We start from the raw sequence: 19,918 nt of genomic DNA, 5'->3' as shown, positions 1-19,918 counted from the left end.
TGTAGAGCGTTCGCAGGAGGGCAAATAAAACCGATAGGATGAACCTACTCGATTAATTTTAATTAGTTCAAGTGGCATAATTACTTGCTGCATTTTCCAGATATAATCCGTCGTTTTTAATCTAATTTTTTAATTAAATGACAGAAGATTAAGTATTCTATTTATGTGTCAATGAGAATAGATCAAAGGCACAGATTAATAAATTTAATTGCCGATTAAGTTAATTGGTATTTGATCAAATCGTGTTCTTATGTCCATTACTAAATAATGTGGATTAACTTTAATCTCAGTTTATAAATTAAGCAGCTCTTTTATCTTTTTCTTAGTAATAAGGAAAGATAAAGAGTTAAACCAAGACTGATAAATTTAAATTAATCAACATCAATAGAAATGAACATCAAGAGACGCTCCGTATTCAAAACAGTTCAAATTATGAACATGTTAGCGCGCTATAATATGAATGATAAGATGAGACATAAGATAAGCGCGTTTTGAAACAGACCAATGGGTGACGCAAAAGATGTACATTTGCTATCGAGAATAAAAAAAGAAAACAAAATTACAAGCAATTTTTATATAGAATATATGAATAATAATAACTGCAAACCTCCCGAAATTACTGAAACCAATTAACTTCATATATAATTCCAAGTTAAAGGCATTCTTACTAGAAAACAAAAATATCAAACAATAACATACTAAAAATCAGTATAATACAAGGTCTCATTACATATATTTTCCCTTGGCGATCACAAAGAACAAATGATGTTTACGTACACGGGCATACGCAGTCCACGCAGAGCCGCAGTACCGCTGATAGCGCGTTTTCTATAAACACGTGATAAAAGAAGGTGACAAAAGAAAACATTGACAGCCATCATCCAACATCGGCAACTTAACGTACGTTGTGTTCATATTAGCTTGTGAACTTGATCTCACAAAAGGAATTGGGAAATCGATTCTGATCAGTTGCCACAGTTGTCACATATACTTGTCAGCTTAATATCATCTTGATAGTGCAAAGTATCATCACAGCATATTTTGAAAAGAACTTAAAGTCTTAAGTTCAATTAATCAAGATATTTGCGCAAAATACGTATAATGGCAGAGAAAGAAGTAAGTTCTTAATATCACTTTTCAATTTTATTGAATGTGCTTTTATTGGTATCCTTACACCATGATTGAAACATTAGAAAATGCATAACATTTTGTGTAAATAAATTAATGTTTGTGATATTTCATACAGTAACAATTAAAAATGTTCTATCATAAAGAAAACTTAATATATGTATACTCTGTTACAAATCTGCTTTTTATTGCTTTGTGTAACTTGAAATTACATTAAAAATTATGCTTGTAAAATATCTATTTAAGATTAATTTACATCAAAATTCAAAACATAACTTGATTTATTATCTCATGCTGTGTAATACAAAAATATTTAAAATATTATTTATATAAAACAAATTACATATATATTAATATTTACACAAAGGTAATAATAAGTGAAAAAAGTAATGAAGTAAGTGTACACGAATCGTACTTAGATTAAAAGAAATAAATTGAGTTAAAATTAATGGTTGATAAATAGGGGAGATTTATTTAAAAATTAATTAATATGGTGTAATATGATGATAGAAGAGTAGTTTATAATTAAAGTATATATGGAAAGTTTTTTTCTTCAAATCTCTCTTCTGAAAATTATAGATCAAAAATTTGTATTCAAGAAAGCAGTTTATTGATAAATTTTAAAATTTAACGTAACAATTTTTGATAAAATTTTTTAATATTTCTGAATTATCTATACTATATGTATTTTCAATGAAATCATATTTTAAGTAATACATATATGTTTGCACATTTTCATGTCGTATGCATGTATGTATAATAAAAAAAATGTCCAGTTTTTTAGTTCAATTTACATTATTTTACGGAAAAATGTATTTTTAGAGCAGTCTGATGTTCATTATTTTCATTATTTATAAGTAAGTAAATTATTTTTAGATTTCTGACAAAAAAGAAGTGGGGAATATCTCCACTGAAATTTCCCCAGAAAAGGAAGAGATAGTATCGTCACCATTTTTACCTCTATATACCAAGAGTGAGTCTATAACAAGTCTTGACTGGACTACATTCGAGTATACATGGAGAATCAATCAACTTCAACGTTTTCGTAATTGTTACAATAACCTTGAATTACGTTCTCCATCGTTCCCCAAAACAGGTCAATATGCGATTCAAGCAGATTTATGTAATGATGAAATTACTGTAACATTACGTATACTTAATTCTGAAAGTTTTATTGGTTCATGTACTACCACACTAAGGAATGATGATGGATATTTGTCAAGTGATTTTATTTCACGCCGCATATCAGATAAGACATTGTTAACTAAAATTTCAGATTACTTTTTTGATTCAATTAAAATACATTGTAAGATTGAAATTTATCGTAATATAATAGATAGTACTATACATATGAAATTACCATCTTCATTACAATCAGAATATCTAAATTTTTTAAATTATTCAAACCTTGACGAGATTGAGTCTAAGTATGGGAAATCAATCAAATTTATAGTAGATGAAAAAAACCATTATGTTATAACAAGAAAATTGTTGCTTGCCACCAACAGTAAGTACTTTAAGAATATCTGTCTTACATATGAGGCAAAAGAAAAGGACATGACAAATGAATTAAGTACATCTAGAGAAAAATCTATTTTTCAAGATATTTTATTATTTATTATAAATGGCATAGAATTAGGACGAAAGTTAATAGAATCAAGGTATTATTCCTATCCAACAACATTATTGATAGCAGCTTATAAATATGATGTGTTAGCCTTAAAATGGATGTGTGAACATTATTTGTTACGCCGGATTACAATTGAAAATGCCGTAGAACTTATACAATTAGCGTTTTTGTCTGAAGCAACATTTTTAGAAACTCATGTGGCAACTTTTATTAAGTTTCATATAAAAGAAATAATGGACACTGCAGATTTTCAAAATATACAAAAAGATTCAAATAATATTAAGATATGTGAATTGATTGAGAAGATTAAAATATCTGAAATAATCAGTACTAATCCGATTATTTCACCCAAATAAAGAAATTTATTTAACTAATATTTGATTTATATGATATTGCAGTCTAAGATGTTAAAACAGAATGTGATAAAATATTTTTCTTATTCATTATTTTTTTTATATACATAAATAGCAAACATTTTTTTTTCTTTTTACAAGTGTAATATTTTATTTTCATGTGTAAGTTTTTATATGCAAATAAGTATTAATACAAAGTAAAAATAATACAAAGTAAAAAAAATTATTTGAGCTATTTAGAAGTAAAATTTATTAATTATGTTTGACAACTTTAACCCTAATTTTCTTAAGTTTATATTGGTCTAAAACAAAGGGAAATAAAGGAAAGTACTACAAACTTATTTTATTTCATAATCTTATAACTATCTTATGTTAAATGTTTTTCTTTCTATCAATAATATATAAAATTAAAATTTTCCAATTGTTTTTTTAGACCATCCTGTGTGCATATTATGTAGTGTTAGAATCTGTAGCAAGTGTAATAACTGCATTTTTCAACAATTTAGCGGCAAGATATTTTTGATCAATATAAAGATGATTTTTGTTTCTTTGTTTACCACAATTATATGTTTCTTTATGTTGTAATTATTTTTGTATTTAAATAAGATAAAATTTATAATTACTTTATAATTATAAATAGATAAAAAATAAATAAAGTTATATATATTTTATTATTTATTTTTCTACCAGATTTATTATCTCGAAATATTTATTTATTATCTGATTTCACACATGTTTTATATTAAAAAAATTTTTTTTAATTATACTTTTATAATAAAATTATAATAAAATTACATTATGCACATGTATTGAAATATATTAAAATACATAATATATAAAATTATAAATGAGTCTTAAATCTAATAGAGAGAATTAAAGCAGTTATTTTCTATTATCTGTCTTACACATATCTGTCTTACACATATGGGAAAAGAAAAAGATATGACAAATGAATTAACAATGAACGATGAATTAGAAGCTTTTAAACAGATTTTATTTATTACAACTGGGTCAGTAGAACAACATGATGATGAGATACTTAAAAAATTGTTAAAAACAGCTGATAAATATGATATAGTAGCTTTAAAATTAACGTGTGAACATTATTTGCTATAATGTTCTAATTGCTATAATAATCGTAACCGCATTACGATTAAAAATGCAATGAAACTTATGCAGCTTGCATTTTCATGTAATGCACAATTTTTAAAAACACATTCGATAACTTTTATTAAGTTTCATATAAATGAAATTGTGAATGCTAAAGAATTTCAAAATCTACCACGAAAAAATATAAACAAGATAATAACATTGTTAAACAATGAAGAAAAATAAAGTACTTGAAATCAGTACTTGTCAATACTTTTTGTTATTTCTTATAATTAATAAAAAACTTATCTGGTTAACAACTCATTTAATATTGCAGACTTATATATAAATTAATGCACAGAACATGGCAAATTTTTATTTTTTAATTAGTAAATATATTTTCTTCTTTTCCCCAAATACATCATAAACGTTAATTTTTAGATATAAAGATGAAAATAAGTAGATATTGAGATCAATTATTACTATTATTATTATTATGTAATTGTATTAGTATATAGTAAGTTACCAATAATGCTTGATTTATAATTATATATTTACAAATAGAATTATTAATCATATACAATTTTAGGTATAATTTTTCTCAAGTCTGCAGGTTAATGTACAACAAAAAGAAATAAAAGAATTCTTGCGAATCTGCGTTAATTCTAAATGTTTCCTTTATTTTTATGGGTATTACGTTTAATTAAAATTTTTTAATTCTTTTTACATCATTCTGTGTATGTATTGCAATGTAAAAATTATCAATAACCGAGCAACTATGGAAAATAAAATCCTCGAGAATTTTCAATTTTCTTTTTAACGAGTAAATCTTAACTACCGATTTTCTTATCGCTTAAGCATTTTTTGTGTAGTTTTAACCCTAAGTAAATAATGAAATAAATACATTTTGATATTTATTTCCTTATCAGTTTATTTATCTGTATTTTTAATTCATAGACATATGTGATCATCTATACAATCATCACTTTAAAAGTTCTTTATTTACAGGGTGACTTCGACCAAACTCGATTAACTCTAATTAGTTCAACCAGCATAATTGCTTGTTGCATATTTTCCAGGCATAATCCGTCCCTAATCTAATTTTTTTATTAAACAACAGAAGATTAAATATTCTTTTTATGTGTCAATGAGAGTAGATCAAAGACATATTAATAAATTTAATCACTGATTAAGTTAATCGGTATTCGATAAAAACCATCCTTATGTTCATTACTAACAAAGTTAACTTTAATTTCAGTTTAATTAAGCTTTTTTATCTTTTTCTTAGAAGAAAGATAAAGCGTTAAACTAAGATAATTTAAGTTAATCCATATTGATAGAAATAAAAATCAAGAGACGCTCCGTATTCAAAATAGTTTAAATTATGACCATGTTAGCATGCTATTAAGTTATTTTTATTTTTGTTTTATGTATAATGAATAATAAAGAGATAAGCGTTATAAACGAGTTTTGAAACGGACCAATGAATGATGCAAGATATAATTCTTCCATGTCATACTGTATTCAAAATGCAACAAGTATATATGTATATTTGTCTATAAAGAATATAAAAAAGAAAAAAAACTATAAGCAATTTTTATACGGAATATGTGTATAATAACTGCAAACCTCCCGAAATCATTGAAACCAATCAATGACGAAGTAAGTTCTTAATTACTGTTGGTATATTTCAGAATCATTGAAATGTTTTCAGAATACATCCTAGAGCGTTTTCAGATAAACAAGTCAATAACGTCTGTGACGATCGTTTTTGAATACTATATGTGACAAAAGAAAGCATTGGTAACAACTGTTTATTTATACGTGATCGCTAAGGCAAGGCCGCAACCTCGATCAACAGCGTTCGTAGATTACGGACCCGGTAGCATACATACGGTCGCATGGGGAGAGGATGAAGACTAAGGGCAAGGGCCAATCATATTAAAGAATAAATAAGTGCCAGTATATGATTGGTTCTTGCTCTTAGTTCTTTATCCCTTCCCCGTACGCCATATGCTACCGGGGTCGAAATCTGCGATCGCTGCCTCGATATCTTAACGTTATATTACGTTACGCTGAAGAGTTATTAGTTCGTGAACGTGATAAGAGGAAATTAATTGCCACAACTGTACTGTATTATGCTAACCGTCATCTAGAGATTGCAGAATATCTCATTGAAGCATCTTGAAAAGAACTTAAAAAATCTTAAGTTTAAGTTATCAGTCAAGATATTAACGGAAATCCAAGCACCTGTAATGGCAGGGAAAGAAGTAAGTATAAATATTTCTTTTCTAAACTTCGTATGAAACATTTTTTTATATTTTGTTTAATTTACGAGATATATCGAAAAACCGCAAAAATCGTCTCAACTTTGAAGGGTGGTTTTAGCCCTCTAAATCGTTTTTAGGCACCAACTAAAAATTTCTAAATTCATGTATTCACCCCTTCTACATTTATGCCAAGTTTCATTAAAATCTGAATTTTCGAGTTCGCGAGGTTCCCTTATAAGAATCAAGAACAAAGCTTTATTTTACATTTTTAAAAATGAAAAAATGAATAAAAAACTTCGGGAGGATTTAATCCCCCAAATTCACCTGTTATAGATACCCCTAAGATCAATACGTCTTAAAAAAGAAGTAGGAATTTTTAAGATATTGTGATGTTTATCATTTTCATCATTCATATATAAGTAAATTTTTTCCAGATATCTGACGATAAAGAGATTTTACCACAAAAGGAGCAAACAATATCTTCACTTTTGTTACCTTCGTATATCAAGAGTTATTCTGAAACAAGCCTTGAGTCGACTACAATTGATTATAGATGGAGAATTAACAAATTTAATCATCTTTTTCATGTCCTAGATACATTAAAATCCCCAGCGTTTCCAGAAAATGATCAATATATGAATATATATCTAAATTTTACACATAAACCTACACGTATGTCCTTGGGAGGACCTTATTGCTATACTTTAAAATTATATTTACTTACTACTAAACCATTTGTTGGTATATGTACTACTGTTACGAGGTATTCGGATCAAAAATTTTGTGAAAAATCAATTTCGGGTTATATATCAAATATGACAGAGTTATATACATGTCTGAATTTAACATTCAAACATGATATAGATTCATTCCTAGTACGTTGTAAATTTGAAATTTTTCGTCATCTGGAGAATAATGCTAGACATATATGTAACTTACTACCATCCTCAACAATATCAAAAGACATAAAATCTCTTGAAGACTCAACTTTTGAAGATAAGTCTAAAGGTGATAAATCAATTACATTTATACTAGGAACAGAGAGGTACATTATATCAAAAAAATTGTTATGGACTACCAACAGTAACTATTTTAAGAATATCTGTCTTACACATGAAGCAAAAGAAAAAAATATGACAAATGAATTAAAAACAAATGAGGAAATAGAAGCTTTTAAACAAATTTTATCATTTATTATAACTGGCTCACAATCAATAGAATCATATAACTATGACAAACTTATAACATTGTTAAAAATAGTTGACAAATATGATGTACTTACTTTAAAATTAATATGTGAACATTATTTACTAGAATATATTACAATTGAAAATGCTATAAAACTTATACAGCTTGCATTTGTATTTAAAACACCACTTTTAGAAACACATTTAATAAATTTTATTCAGTTTTATAAAAAAATAATTAATACTGAAGAATTTCAAAATTTACCTGAAGAAGATGCAAATAAGATTATAGAATTAATTAAAAAAAATAAGAAAAGTGAAATGTGTGATATTGTGACTCATTTTGAGTCGTCGCCGCCTAATTAAATAAATAAGAAATTTACATTAATTAATATTCGAAATAAATAAAACATAATAAAGCTATTTCTCTCATTCAATTAGTAAACATATTTTTTCCTTTTAAAAGTATATTCTAATTTTTAATTGTTACATATTTTATAATTATACAATACTTATGTGTGTTAATTAATATATATTGAAAATAATTCGTAATTTTTTTTTACTTTATATATATAAATAAAACTTATTAATTATGTTTGACGTAGTTTAGCTAAACGTTTCTTAGATTCAAAAGTTAAAAAATAAAAGAAAATATATTTATACCTTATTTTATAATTTTAACTCTTTTGTTAAATAAATAAATAGTGTTTGCTATTTCCATTTGTAATATATGCTAAGATGCTTGTGATTTAAAATTGATTGTTTCTCCATGTTTATTACAATTATAAGTTTTGTGATAATTATAATTATTTTATTGTGATTATTGTAATTATATTAATAAAGTACATTTAAATCAAAATAAAGTAAATATAATTATAATTTAATTTAAATATTATTAAATAAATAAAAAGTAAATAAATTTTTTATCTATAATACATATCCTAATTTATTTTCCTACTACAGTTCATGTGTTCCTATTTCTAATTGAAACATATGATGCTTTTCAAAGTACTTTTAAAAATATTCGATTTAATAAAAGCACATATACAGTCCCTGATCATTTGTGAGTAAAAAAAATTACATGCAACTTAATTAGACTTTTTAAAAATTATATTTCTTCCTTTATGTAAGATGGCAAACGTGAAAATAAGAAGTGTCACTAGAGAGATTGCTAAGGTCGCGCATTTTCCACCCTTGGCGGCCAATTATGCACGCCTTGATGTAATAATAACCATCCATGCTGTGGAAAATAAAGTGCTCGATCGTGAAAATTGAATATATTGCACTTTTCTAATGTTTACTTTCTAATCTCTCTCTACAAACTTACATCTTTAATACAGAGGAAGGTAAATATTTTTGAAAAACCCTGATATTTTAAATTTAATAAGATCCCTATCATAAAATTAGATTTCTGCATACAAAGAATTCCGCACTAAAAATTTCAGAATATTACGGAAATCTTATTTATTGCAATTTTTTAATTTTTAAAACCTTATAAAAAACCTTAAAAATTAAACTCAACTTAAAAATTCATTTAAACACAATCTATTTGATATAGAAACAAAGTACTATTAGTAGTCACTTTTAAAATTTTATTCGCAAAAAATCTTATCACTGCCGCATCCGTAAATTATTTGTAAGATATCCGATAAAATATGAATAAATCTGAATCCATTTCGGAAGGCGAATAACATTGTTCTTCGGTGTAAACCTTTATGAAAACTTTCCGGTGTTGTATCGGGACTGGAAAAGAGAATCAATGTGTGATAAGACCTTTCTAAAGTATCAACTACCTGCAACGCTGCTTTAACGCTCCGACGGCGACGATCTTAATTATCACACGGCGCCCCGAGTAACGAGGGTTGGCACGTGGTGACGTAATGTACGAGAAGGGCCTAAATAGCCGAGACCATTGTTGTACATACAACGCGTACATCGGATCTGTTGAGGCATTAATAGTCTCGCGTGACGTAATTAACTCGCGGCCGACGAATTTCCGGTATTACGGGGTGACGTACGTTCAGAAGGATGTCGTCAGGCTTATGCTTGATACCGGAAGTGGGTCGCGGCGGCATATCCGCGTTAAGCCTGAAGATTCAGACGGGCGCAACCCTTTCTCGCAAAAGTTCGGCTCGGGAACCGTTGATTATATACGCACAATGCGCGCTTAACGCGCGTGTCGGTGACGTGTGATGGATAAGATGTATGTACGATGTATGGTGCGTTACTCATATGCGCGTTACTCGGATATTACGAGAGAAAATCTCTTCTTCAGCTATTGAATATATCAATCATCTTTTTGAATAAAAAAAAAATTAATTTTTCTGCTGCTACATTAAACATTTCTGATAAACTTTCTTCTAATATTAATGGAAATAGAGGTAACAAGAGTTAAATACGATGATGTAGAAAATAATTCATACAAATTAACAAATAAATCATAATTTACTTTTTATTAATGATATTATTAATTTCACGTCATAGAAACAAAGTAATTTCTATTTCTTTATTTCTTTTGCTTTAAAAAAAATATAATCATTGCATATTATAAAATTCATTAATTATTTGATTTCTTTATTAATTTTTAAATATTTTGGGGTTAAAAATATTCTTTATTAATTAATAATGCTATGAATCGAGTAAAATAAAAGCGTATAAAAATATAAGCATCAGATAAGCATACGCCATAAATCTAGATAAGAAGGGATACTTTAATCAGTTGTGGCGTTAAACGTGGCTGAAACAGCGTAAGTTGCACTTAAGCAGGCGTAAACAGTTAGCAAATGAGAATTTCGCGCAGATGCGATCAGCACCTCCGCGGAAAACATTAATCTCCCTGGGTTGCAAGGCGTGTTTTCTTCTCGGACCCGCCGCAAAAAGTCAGTCAAGTCGAGAGACAAAAGTAGGTTTCATTTTCGCCACGTTTTTCCGCCCCGTTAATGTTACCGAGTGCGACGTGGGCAAGCACACCTAATGGCTTCTCAAAGATTCACGACCGTATAAAAAGCCGCGAAAAGGATCTACCAGGGGAGAAAAAAGAACGAAATAAAACGTACAGCTCCAAGCGCGTTTAGTTACAAAAATATATGACTTAGTTTTCTTGTTAACCAAGTAGTATGTTTTGAATAAACTGAGACTTGGATGTACTCCCTTTTATTTACCGACGTCGTTTCTCACTTAATGAGTTTCATTATAATATATATTTTTAATATATAAATTCATTTATATGTGTTTCTTTTTATTTACTTATTTATTTATACTTAAGAAAAATGTGTACAATTAAATTAAATAACAGATCTGTTCCTCTTTAATTGCGCAATACATTCTTATATATAGAAAAATATAAAATGTCTTAAAAATTTAAAGATTAACAAACTAGAAGATTTAAAGCTTAATGATGTGTTAAGCAACATGTAAAAAACCGAGATCGCATGAGATTCGTCATTTATTTAACAGATAAATAAGTTAATTCAATTGCACATTCCAAAATTGCACCATTTTGATCTTACAATTGAAATTGCAGATTTTTTAAAATTAAAAGATACTTTTCTATAATACTAATATATTTCGTAAAATATATGCCACTTAACTCATCATTATCTTAAATCCATTCTATATAATTGATGTACTATTCTAAATAGATTATTGAAAGCAATTGAACACACTATCTTTGTATATGAAAAAGGCACTTTTAATATAATTTATTTTAATAAATTCATTTTAATAGAAAACAGTTACTTTTAAATTTCTTGGAAATAAAAATATATGTCATCTAGCCAAGGCAGTACTAAAAGCAACAGGTTTGTCTCATTATTGTCCTGAACATTTTTAACTTATTTCATACTTATCTCGAGATATAGTAAACAAATATTTATGGTCTTAAAATTTAATTAATTTCTGATTAGAGTTTTCAAGATTAAATTCATATTTAGTTCATTAACTTATACAGTACCGGCCAGAATTATTTTAGGTGATATGAATTGTTTAAGTATAACTTTTGTCAAAATGCATCAAATATTCTAAAAATTTTATAGTAGACTTAGTAGCAAGTGCATCTTGTGCATAAAGTGTAATGAGATTTGACAAAATGCACTATAATTTAAAAATTTTTGATTAATTTTCTGAAAACCGCACTTGTGCTATCTTTGTTTTTCATGTTACGCTGCCAAGCTGTAATCGATGCCAAAGGTTTTGCTACAAAGTACTAGAGTTGTACAATATAAATTATGGATTTGTTGTTTATTTTTAAAGCATTTGTATGTACTTGTTATGATGTGATCAAAGTTTATTATTTCAGAGATTTCAAATAAAATTAATTTTCCGCAAGTTATTCTTTTTATTATTTGATGAAAAGTTATTTCTTCAGTAAGGTATACTTGTCATCAAAACTATGATATAGTAAAAATCCGTGCACTTTAAAACAAGTTATGCTTAAAAAACCTAAAGGTGATATAATATTGACCTGTACTGTAGCTCAAGTAGAATTTCACTGAATAATACTTCGCAATATTTCTTAACGACGTTAAGTGGACGGATAGATATATATACGAGTATATCTTTTGTTAGACTATTTACAAAAACCGAAAAATCCGGAGATCTGCTTTTTATAGCAGTAATAGAAATAATGGACGGTATAATTTGTCATATTTACAAGTTGATGACTCATTAAAATGAAACTAGAGTCACTTCAGAAATTTCGGAATTGATTTTTTTCTAACAACAATTTGACTTTATCTATATAAAATTGCATACAGTAAATACAGTAACAGATATTAATATAACAGCATGTTGAATAGATAATCTAGAAAGCAAAACTCTTTAAAAATACATAGTATAAAAGTTCTCAGTTTTTCATTTTAATTAATTTCATAAAATTTGAAGACAAAATAAGCAAAGAGATATGATAAATATTTACAATGGCTTCTAAATAAAAATTTTTCTAAGAAGAAAACCAACTCCAAAATTTTTCAAAGAAACGTCTGTGCCATTCTTTCTGCGTTCATGTTAGCTATAATCTAAACTTCTCATTGCCTACAATGAAAGTTCTAATATTGATATCTTTCTGGTTCGATTTTATCTTACCATTTTCGTCTCGCGAAAATTCTAAGAAAACTTTTCACTTGAAACAAGATAGCGTAACGATGGTAACGCACGCCGTGAGGAGCAGCGTAGTAAGAGACATCAGGCTGGATGCTGCGTTGCAGGCTTCCTCGGAGCAATAACACTCCTGCCAGTAAACGCCGTTCTCATGAACGCCCCAGTTGCAAACCCCTGTGACCCCGGTACTGGCAACAGAAGCGCATCGCCGGATCACCTGTCGCCACCTACCATCCCCTTGAACATTGCCGATTAATTAATTAATTACGTGCTCCTCACGGAATATATGCAGCTCGGAATTAAACGCTGTAGATACGCGTAACACGTATACATATCAGCTAATATGTGCTGCGATTGATCATGACTTTTTACAAAATGCTTTTTACTTTTTTATCACAGAAGATTTTTAATTAAAAACTATGTTTCTAATACAAGATCTCTCTGAAGTCAAAAATAAATTTGTGGATATAGTAAATCCAATTCCTCGACCTATTACTCAAGATAAAATGATCATTTTTGTCATTGTATTGCAGTTTGCTTTTATCAAATATGATATGTATAAAATTTAGTATAAAATATACTTTTCTTATATACATATACTGTAACTTCTGCATAAATTGTGTTTAGAAAAATATTTTTATGTCTATTTTAAAGTATTTTTAACTTTTTACAGATATAAGTTTCTTCAATTAACACAATTAAGTTTTGAAGAACTCAATTTATACTTAATAATTACAAATTTTAAATATACAACTTAATCACATCGAAAACATAAGTCATAATGTTTCTTTAATTCTTTAACGTTTCTTTAATTTAATGAAACTTTTATTAATTTCGAACAATAACAAATGCAATTAATTCAGAGAAAAGTAATTCTAATTATTTTCTGTAATTATTTTACAGAAAAAAAGAATCACGTTAACTATTAAAATTATTTCTTTAAAGTGTATTCTTATTCTTGTCATATATTTCTTGTCATATAATAATAGAAAAATAATATTTTTAAATAAATATACTTACAGATGAAGCCACGTGGACTTTGCTCCGTATATTTAACACAAAATGTGCCAGGCATGTGCGACTCCTCGCTGTTGCATTCGATAGGCACATTCCTCTCTCTGTCAAATTTCGTATAAGCGCCACAAAGGTCCTCCTTGTCCGGATCAGTATCAGAGCTACACTGGTAACAGCGTATCGCTTTAGTACCTGCACATTCCAAAATAAACGTAACAGTATTAATCATCACATGTCTGAGTCGACCTAAAATACCCAATTATAGCAATGAAGCAGAACCTTGTGACTAATTTAAAGAATTAGTAGACAGTAAATGAATCATATTTGAAGTATTATAATTGGAGTAATTGATGGAAACCTCAAATTCTAACCTAAAAATTATTAAGGTAGAGAAAGTATTTATATACCGCGTTTTTAATGAGTTTCCAAAGTACAGAGAAATGCTAAATTTTCTCTGTCGTTGCTTTGTTTCTACTTTTAACAATAACTGTTATAAAATATATTTTTATCAGAAATATATATATATATTTACATTTATTTATGTCTCTCTCTTCGTGTATTATTTATTACATTTTTATATTCTCTAAAAAGTGTGATATCTCTAAATATTTTCAGACAAGACGTAAGGACGATTAAAATAATTAAAGGAGCCTAATAGTCGTTGAAAAATTTTCACGCCCATCCGTAAACAACTAAGCACAGATCACAGGTTTGTTTCCAAAATGGCGATCGCAGGTACATTTACCGAGGTACTTTTAAACACGTTTTTCTTTCGATATATTCCCTGGATCTTCGCTTGGAAAGTCTCACCTGTGGTGGCGAACAACAGCAGTCCACACAACACAATCGTGATATCGTTGCGCCTCATCGTTACGCCGCTCTCTCGGTTTTTCTTTTCGGAGCGAGTGAATGACGCGCGTGTTCCGCCGCACTGCACGTACGCACCTGACGTCATTCATTGGGCGTAACTGCTATGAAGTAAGCCGACGGTCCCCCCTCTCACGAACCATGGATTTCCCCCTTTGGACTCCTTCTGCCAACGGTGGCTCGTGATGCACGAAGGCCCTGGGCGCGACATAATTCGCAGCGCCCTTTCTAGAGCGTAATCTCCAAAGTTTCAAGAGGCTCTTAACAACAGGAGAAGTTCAACTCCGATTAATACGAGATTTACAACTTCCTTCCCAGTTATTTCCGATCTTACAAATCCCAATTTTGTCACTTATAAATTGAATCAATCGCGATGAAATATGTAATGAAGCAACGGGAAAGGTATCTTTCGCCCTTAATAAAAAAGAAAATGCGGTATAAGAGAGAGATATTTTATGGAAGATCGCAACTAACGAAGCTCGTTAAACGGCGAGCCAGCAATGTCGCCATTCGCTAGGCCAAAGTTTTCGAATTAAGATAAGAGCGCCGAGAGCTTCGCGGCTTCTTCGTGGAGGCCGGGGAACCGTTGTCCTGTATTCTCTTCTCGATTCTCTCCTCTCTGAACAAGAACACAGTTAAAACGACAATAAGAGCGACAAAAGATGTACATGATATCACTGTAGATCGCTGCAAAATCGTGAACAAAAATTATTGCCTCAAGAGAGTGCTCTACAGCGTGTCTCTCTTATCTGCCTCGCATTAGATCTCAAAACATTTCAATTTGTTCGCGAGGTATCACGCTAATAATGTATTACGACATGAATAAATTGAAATTAATAATCTAAAAAAGAGACGGACATGTAATGGATAAGAAAAAATTTTAATTTTTAAGACCATCTGAAAAAGAGGGAGAACTTTAAAATTTTAAATAAAAATAAAAATATAATATAATATTTTAAAAAACATAAAAAGTTACATTTTCCAATTTAAAATAATATATTCCCCTCTCTCACCTTCCGAACTTTGAAGCAACACTTTTTCCTTTTATATAAAATTATCATAAAAGCACAAAGTATGTAAATAATTTTTTTAACTATAAATGTGAATATGTATAGTGTACGTTACTTTTTTATTTGCGTCGGATGTTGAATTTTTAAAGGTAAATTTTTACAGAATAAAATTGAATATATAAAGCGTTTTTAATATAAATTATATATTAAAAAATATAATATATTCTTGGTTATAGAAATTTTAATATTTATAATCGATAATAATATAGATGTGCATATCTATAAATTTAATGTTATATAATAAATTTTAATAAGCATTGCGTGGTACAAATTATTATCAATAAAACATTCAGACGTATTAAAGTGTTTTATTTACACATTTTCAAGATTTAATTTCCGTAGCTTTACACTTTACTCATCATTTTTCTAAGAACTTATGCAATAGAGGTTGCTCGAGGCAATACTAGAAAATAATTCTCGATAAATTGATTTCTCTGCTTCCAATCAAGATTACGTATCGCCCCTCGAACGTATTTCCAGGAAGTCTCGGTATCTTTAATCGCATAGGAAACTCCACAGATCATTTCTTCTCAATCTCACTGCCAATCTGCACCCCTATTGCGAAAAGATGCGTTCCGAGTCGCTGAGCGGAATTTTCCCGTGATTGGAAGTAAACTCGATCCCATCGCAACCTTGACACCTTCTTTGGCGCCCTTCACTTCGCCGCGTAAAACAGATAGTCACAGTAAATTATTCAAAACGTACCCTCTATGATCTATGGAGGCGTCCCTAAGCCCGGCACCGGCAATCCATCCTCCCTGCTTGCTTCCTCCTTCTCTCACTCACTCCACCGACTGGCCTGTCCGTTTGTACCGCAAAACTCACCCCTTCTCATCCCCTCACTCTTGTCGGTCTCGTCTCTTCTTCCTCCTTCTGGATCTTACCGATTCTCCGTCCCCTCATCGCCCTGTTCTCTCGGTTTCCTCTCCGTCCATCTCCACCCCGCTCGCCTCTTCTTCTCAACCGCGCGCACCATCCCCGGGGTATTCCGACTTTTCTGACAGCCGCCACCGCATTTATCCCATCCAACGTCTCCGGACGACGAGCTTACAAAGACGACCCGGAATTCAATAAGTCCGATAACGTGTGAGTCTTTCGCGAGTGTACATAGTAAGCCGGCTAGCTGTTCCCGATAATCGCCAACGTATTGATTTCACCAACATGAACACATTTACTCTGATCCAATCTATAATTTCCCCGCAACCTCAGATTTTTTTACGTTCTAAGTTTTAGATAAAGAACAGATTATTAATATAACAATAAATAATACTAACAAGTAATACTAATGTTATTACGTTAGTATTATTCTATGTAGATATTATATTTATATGTAAATATTATATTTTATTGTAAAACACCGTTAAATACCCTTATTATATTACAAAATTGTAATATCGCAAAGTGCTAATAATATTATTACATATTTTAAAGAACATATTAATTCTCACTAATAATACCATTATTTTATTGTAAAATTTGTTCAATATAATGCCATTAATTTTATGATAAAATGATAATTATATTAAAGAAAGAATGTAGTAGATATTCTCCACCTACGTGTGTTAACACAAATATAATATTAATATCAAATGTATTAAATAATGTTATAACATATAGTGGATGTATTACCGCATTCAGAATGATTGACAATGAGCCAGTGTTCTCTTTCATCACCGACAAAGCTGCAAAACGCTTTTGTAAAATGACTACATTGTGTACGCGCAGCAAAAGGAAAATTGGCAAAGTGAAGGCGGAGCTCGATAACACACCGTCATATATTCGCATTCCGGATCGTCCTGGAGCATGCCTTCGTAGGGTGAAAAAAAAAACGTATCTCGTGCGTGCTGCGTTAAATTCTTTTCCGCTTCAAAACTGCTGCACCGGTTGCCATTCGCCCTGGATGTCGTTCCGCAGTCGAGTGTTTTCGCTGATAATATTGTATGGAGCAACTCACATCGCGATGCACGCATTAAATGCCAACAAGTATTGGCTCCATCTCGTGAATGTGTCCTTACCTCTCCCCTCCTCCCTCACCGATTTGCACAAGTGCATTCGGTCGTTTTGTTTTTATTACAATGCGAGATAGATAGATAAAAAATTAGATAATAAAGTAAATTAGATTATATAAGGCACGGTTTAACAAGAGACATACATTAAAGAAATTGAACACATAAAGAGTCTCATAGATATTTTTAAAACAGAATAGAATGGAATATTATGACCAGGATGCACTCGTGCTCATGACACGTCTAACTTTTACTAAATTAAATTTGTTTCACGCCCAAATGAAGTAAATTTAGAAACCACGGTTTAATTATCTTCGTAACTCAATTCGCCGTTCGTTTCGTATAGTTTTACCGCTTGCCGAACCGTCCGTGCAGCATCCACTTATTCGCGAATGAATATGACGCAAATATTATGCGTGACGATTGCGTTCACGCGAGGAACACATCGATCCACGTTGTAACATTCTACCAAATACGATGCCATCGGAAAACGATAAAGAGGAGCCTCTGCATGCACCCCCGCCACCGCCAGCAAAACTGCAAATCGATGGGGTGCGTATTTTATTTAAATTCACGCGACAGAGAGAGGATGAGAGAGAGAGAGGAACGGAACGCGACGCAAATTTGCAATTTCAAAATATTCCAGTGAAAAAGGGAACGCCCGATGGGAAGAGGAGGAGAAGGAAGAGGACGAGAATTGGAGGGATTTAAATCCCCTCGCGTCGTCCTCTCGTCCTGGCGCAATTGTTATTTTAATTCGACTTTTTGTCATTAGCCCGCTGCTAATTCGGCCGAACTCGTTGTGCTTCCATAATGCTTCCTTATCGTCGTTCTCTTTTCTCTCTCTCTTTCTTCTGGCTTGCCCCCCTGTCTTTTTCTCTCTCACTTACTCACGATCTCATTAAAACGATGTCAGATTGGCGACAGAGTGCTCAGACGTCTGGAGTGCATGCAGCTCCTACCGATTTAAGAGCAAAAAAAAAATCACTTTGTACCCCAGACAAGTGAGAGTTCTTCTTGTCTGCTCGCTTCGTCAGAAAATGTGCATTTTCCCGATTTAGCGAATTAATTCGCGACGTAAAGCAGCTTTTCAGCACTGCCATTGGGCGTCTTGTGCAAACAAGAGCTGCACACAAAGTATTCGGTATCGTTCTCAATTATGTAGTAAGTTAAAAGAATAAATTAAGATAAAGTTATTTGATTAATAACACAAAGTTTTCTTCTCAAATCATCCTCATGTGTTACAGTAATTTAGAATATTAAAAAATTAAACTATTTTAATAGTAATAATAATAATAAATAATTAACGTGCCAATCGTTTATGTCTAAACTCATCAGCTCTGTAACTGTTAACAATTTCCTACAAGTGTTTTGTGCAAAAGATAAAGAATTATTATTATTAAATATGTATTTTTAAATATATATATCCCAATTTTTTCCAGATTAAGAATATTTCATTAAATCTGGTTATTACCTGTTTTCTAATCTATATTCAAATAAAAATCAAATTGGCTAAGCGTAGTGGTTCAGTCAATTTGGGAGTTCCACTAATATATACTCGATCATGGACCAAAAGTCTATATGTGGCAGTCCTTTACCGACGAGTTTTAGAAATACATTCAGAAAATATACGAGACCACGATTTTTCCATGTTCTGAAACTCACCAAAGGAACAAGCATTGCGCTTCTTTTACCGTGCAACGGCTATTCAGATGCAAAAGGGGGATGAAAATTGCAAACGTGTAAAATGCGATGGTCCATGTATCTGTGCTATCGGCACCTAAGGTCTCGAGCTAAACGTGCGGACAGACGGGAACGTGATAGTCGAGGAAATGAAGAAAAATAACGCATCCGACCGACGAACGCGGACAACGACGCCGGCTCGTCGCGACGAGACGGCGGCGGCGACGGCGACGGTTGCGTTCCTACAAAAGCAATGACGACGTGGCCCGTGGGCGCGTTGAATATTTCATAGGGTAGCCACCACCGGGAGAGAACCGCGGTGTTTCCAACCCATTCCTCTATCTAAGCGTACCTCGTTGCCGTTCACCTTTAAGCCCATAGCATACGTGATGTCAAAGGGCACAGGCCCTTTTGTTGCGGCCGAATGTCTGCGTTTGAGAAAAATGACAAAACATATAGAAAATGATCACCAATACTAGCATACTACTTTGTTTTTGGATAATATTTCTTAAATAAAAGCTAAA

General features: G+C 30.8%; 3 protein-coding genes across 3 annotated transcripts; 2 read left to right on the top strand and 1 right to left on the bottom strand.

The window, feature by feature from the left end:
- Positions 1-593: 593 nt before the first annotated feature.
- On the top strand, positions 594-3,249 carry LOC105834972 (BTB/POZ and MATH domain-containing protein 5). Its single transcript, XM_028192720.2, has 2 exons — positions 594-1,116; positions 2,005-3,249. The coding sequence occupies exons 1-2, from the start codon at positions 1,102-1,104 to the stop codon at positions 3,112-3,114; spliced, it is 1,125 nt and encodes a 374-aa protein (XP_028048521.2). The 5' UTR covers positions 594-1,101; the 3' UTR covers positions 3,115-3,249.
- A 688-nt stretch (positions 3,250-3,937) lies between these two features.
- LOC118645471 (TD and POZ domain-containing protein 1-like) lies at positions 3,938-9,972 on the top strand. The gene is made up of 2 exons (XM_036286544.1): positions 3,938-6,470; positions 6,905-9,972. The coding sequence occupies exons 1-2, from the start codon at positions 6,456-6,458 to the stop codon at positions 8,021-8,023; spliced, it is 1,134 nt and encodes a 377-aa protein (XP_036142437.1). The 5' UTR covers positions 3,938-6,455; the 3' UTR covers positions 8,024-9,972.
- An 824-nt stretch (positions 9,973-10,796) lies between these two features.
- On the bottom strand, positions 10,797-15,411 carry LOC105838451. The gene is made up of 3 exons (XM_012684022.3): positions 14,579-15,411; positions 13,775-13,960; positions 10,797-12,991 (listed from the first exon to the last, which is right to left on the bottom strand). The coding sequence occupies exons 1-3, from the start codon at positions 14,721-14,723 to the stop codon at positions 12,774-12,776; spliced, it is 549 nt and encodes a 182-aa protein (XP_012539476.1). The 5' UTR covers positions 14,724-15,411; the 3' UTR covers positions 10,797-12,773.
- Between the last annotated feature and the right edge of the window lie 4,507 nt (positions 15,412-19,918).

Source organism: Monomorium pharaonis, chromosome 5 (assembly GCF_013373865.1).
Source record: "Monomorium pharaonis isolate MP-MQ-018 chromosome 5, ASM1337386v2, whole genome shotgun sequence".
NCBI lineage: Eukaryota > Metazoa > Arthropoda > Insecta > Hymenoptera > Formicidae > Monomorium > Monomorium pharaonis.
Note: the sequence above shows the minus strand (reverse complement) of the source record. Positions and strands in the feature narration are given on the sequence as shown.

What these genes read in the sequence shown, in the direction of transcription:
- LOC105838451 (XM_012684022.3), bottom strand. Translation starts at nt 14,723, where the DNA reads ATGACGTCAGGTGCGTACGTGCAGTGCGGCGGAACACGCGCGTCATTC. An exon ending in GCTGTTGTTCGCCACCACAG is followed by an intron (nt 13,961 to 14,578) that starts GTGAGACTTTCC and finishes TGGAATGTGCAG; the next exon opens with GTACTAAAGCGATACGCTGT. An exon ending in AAGTCCACGTGGCTTCATCT is followed by an intron (nt 12,992 to 13,774) that starts GTAAGTATATTT and finishes GCAATGTTCAAG; the next exon opens with GGGATGGTAGGTGGCGACAG.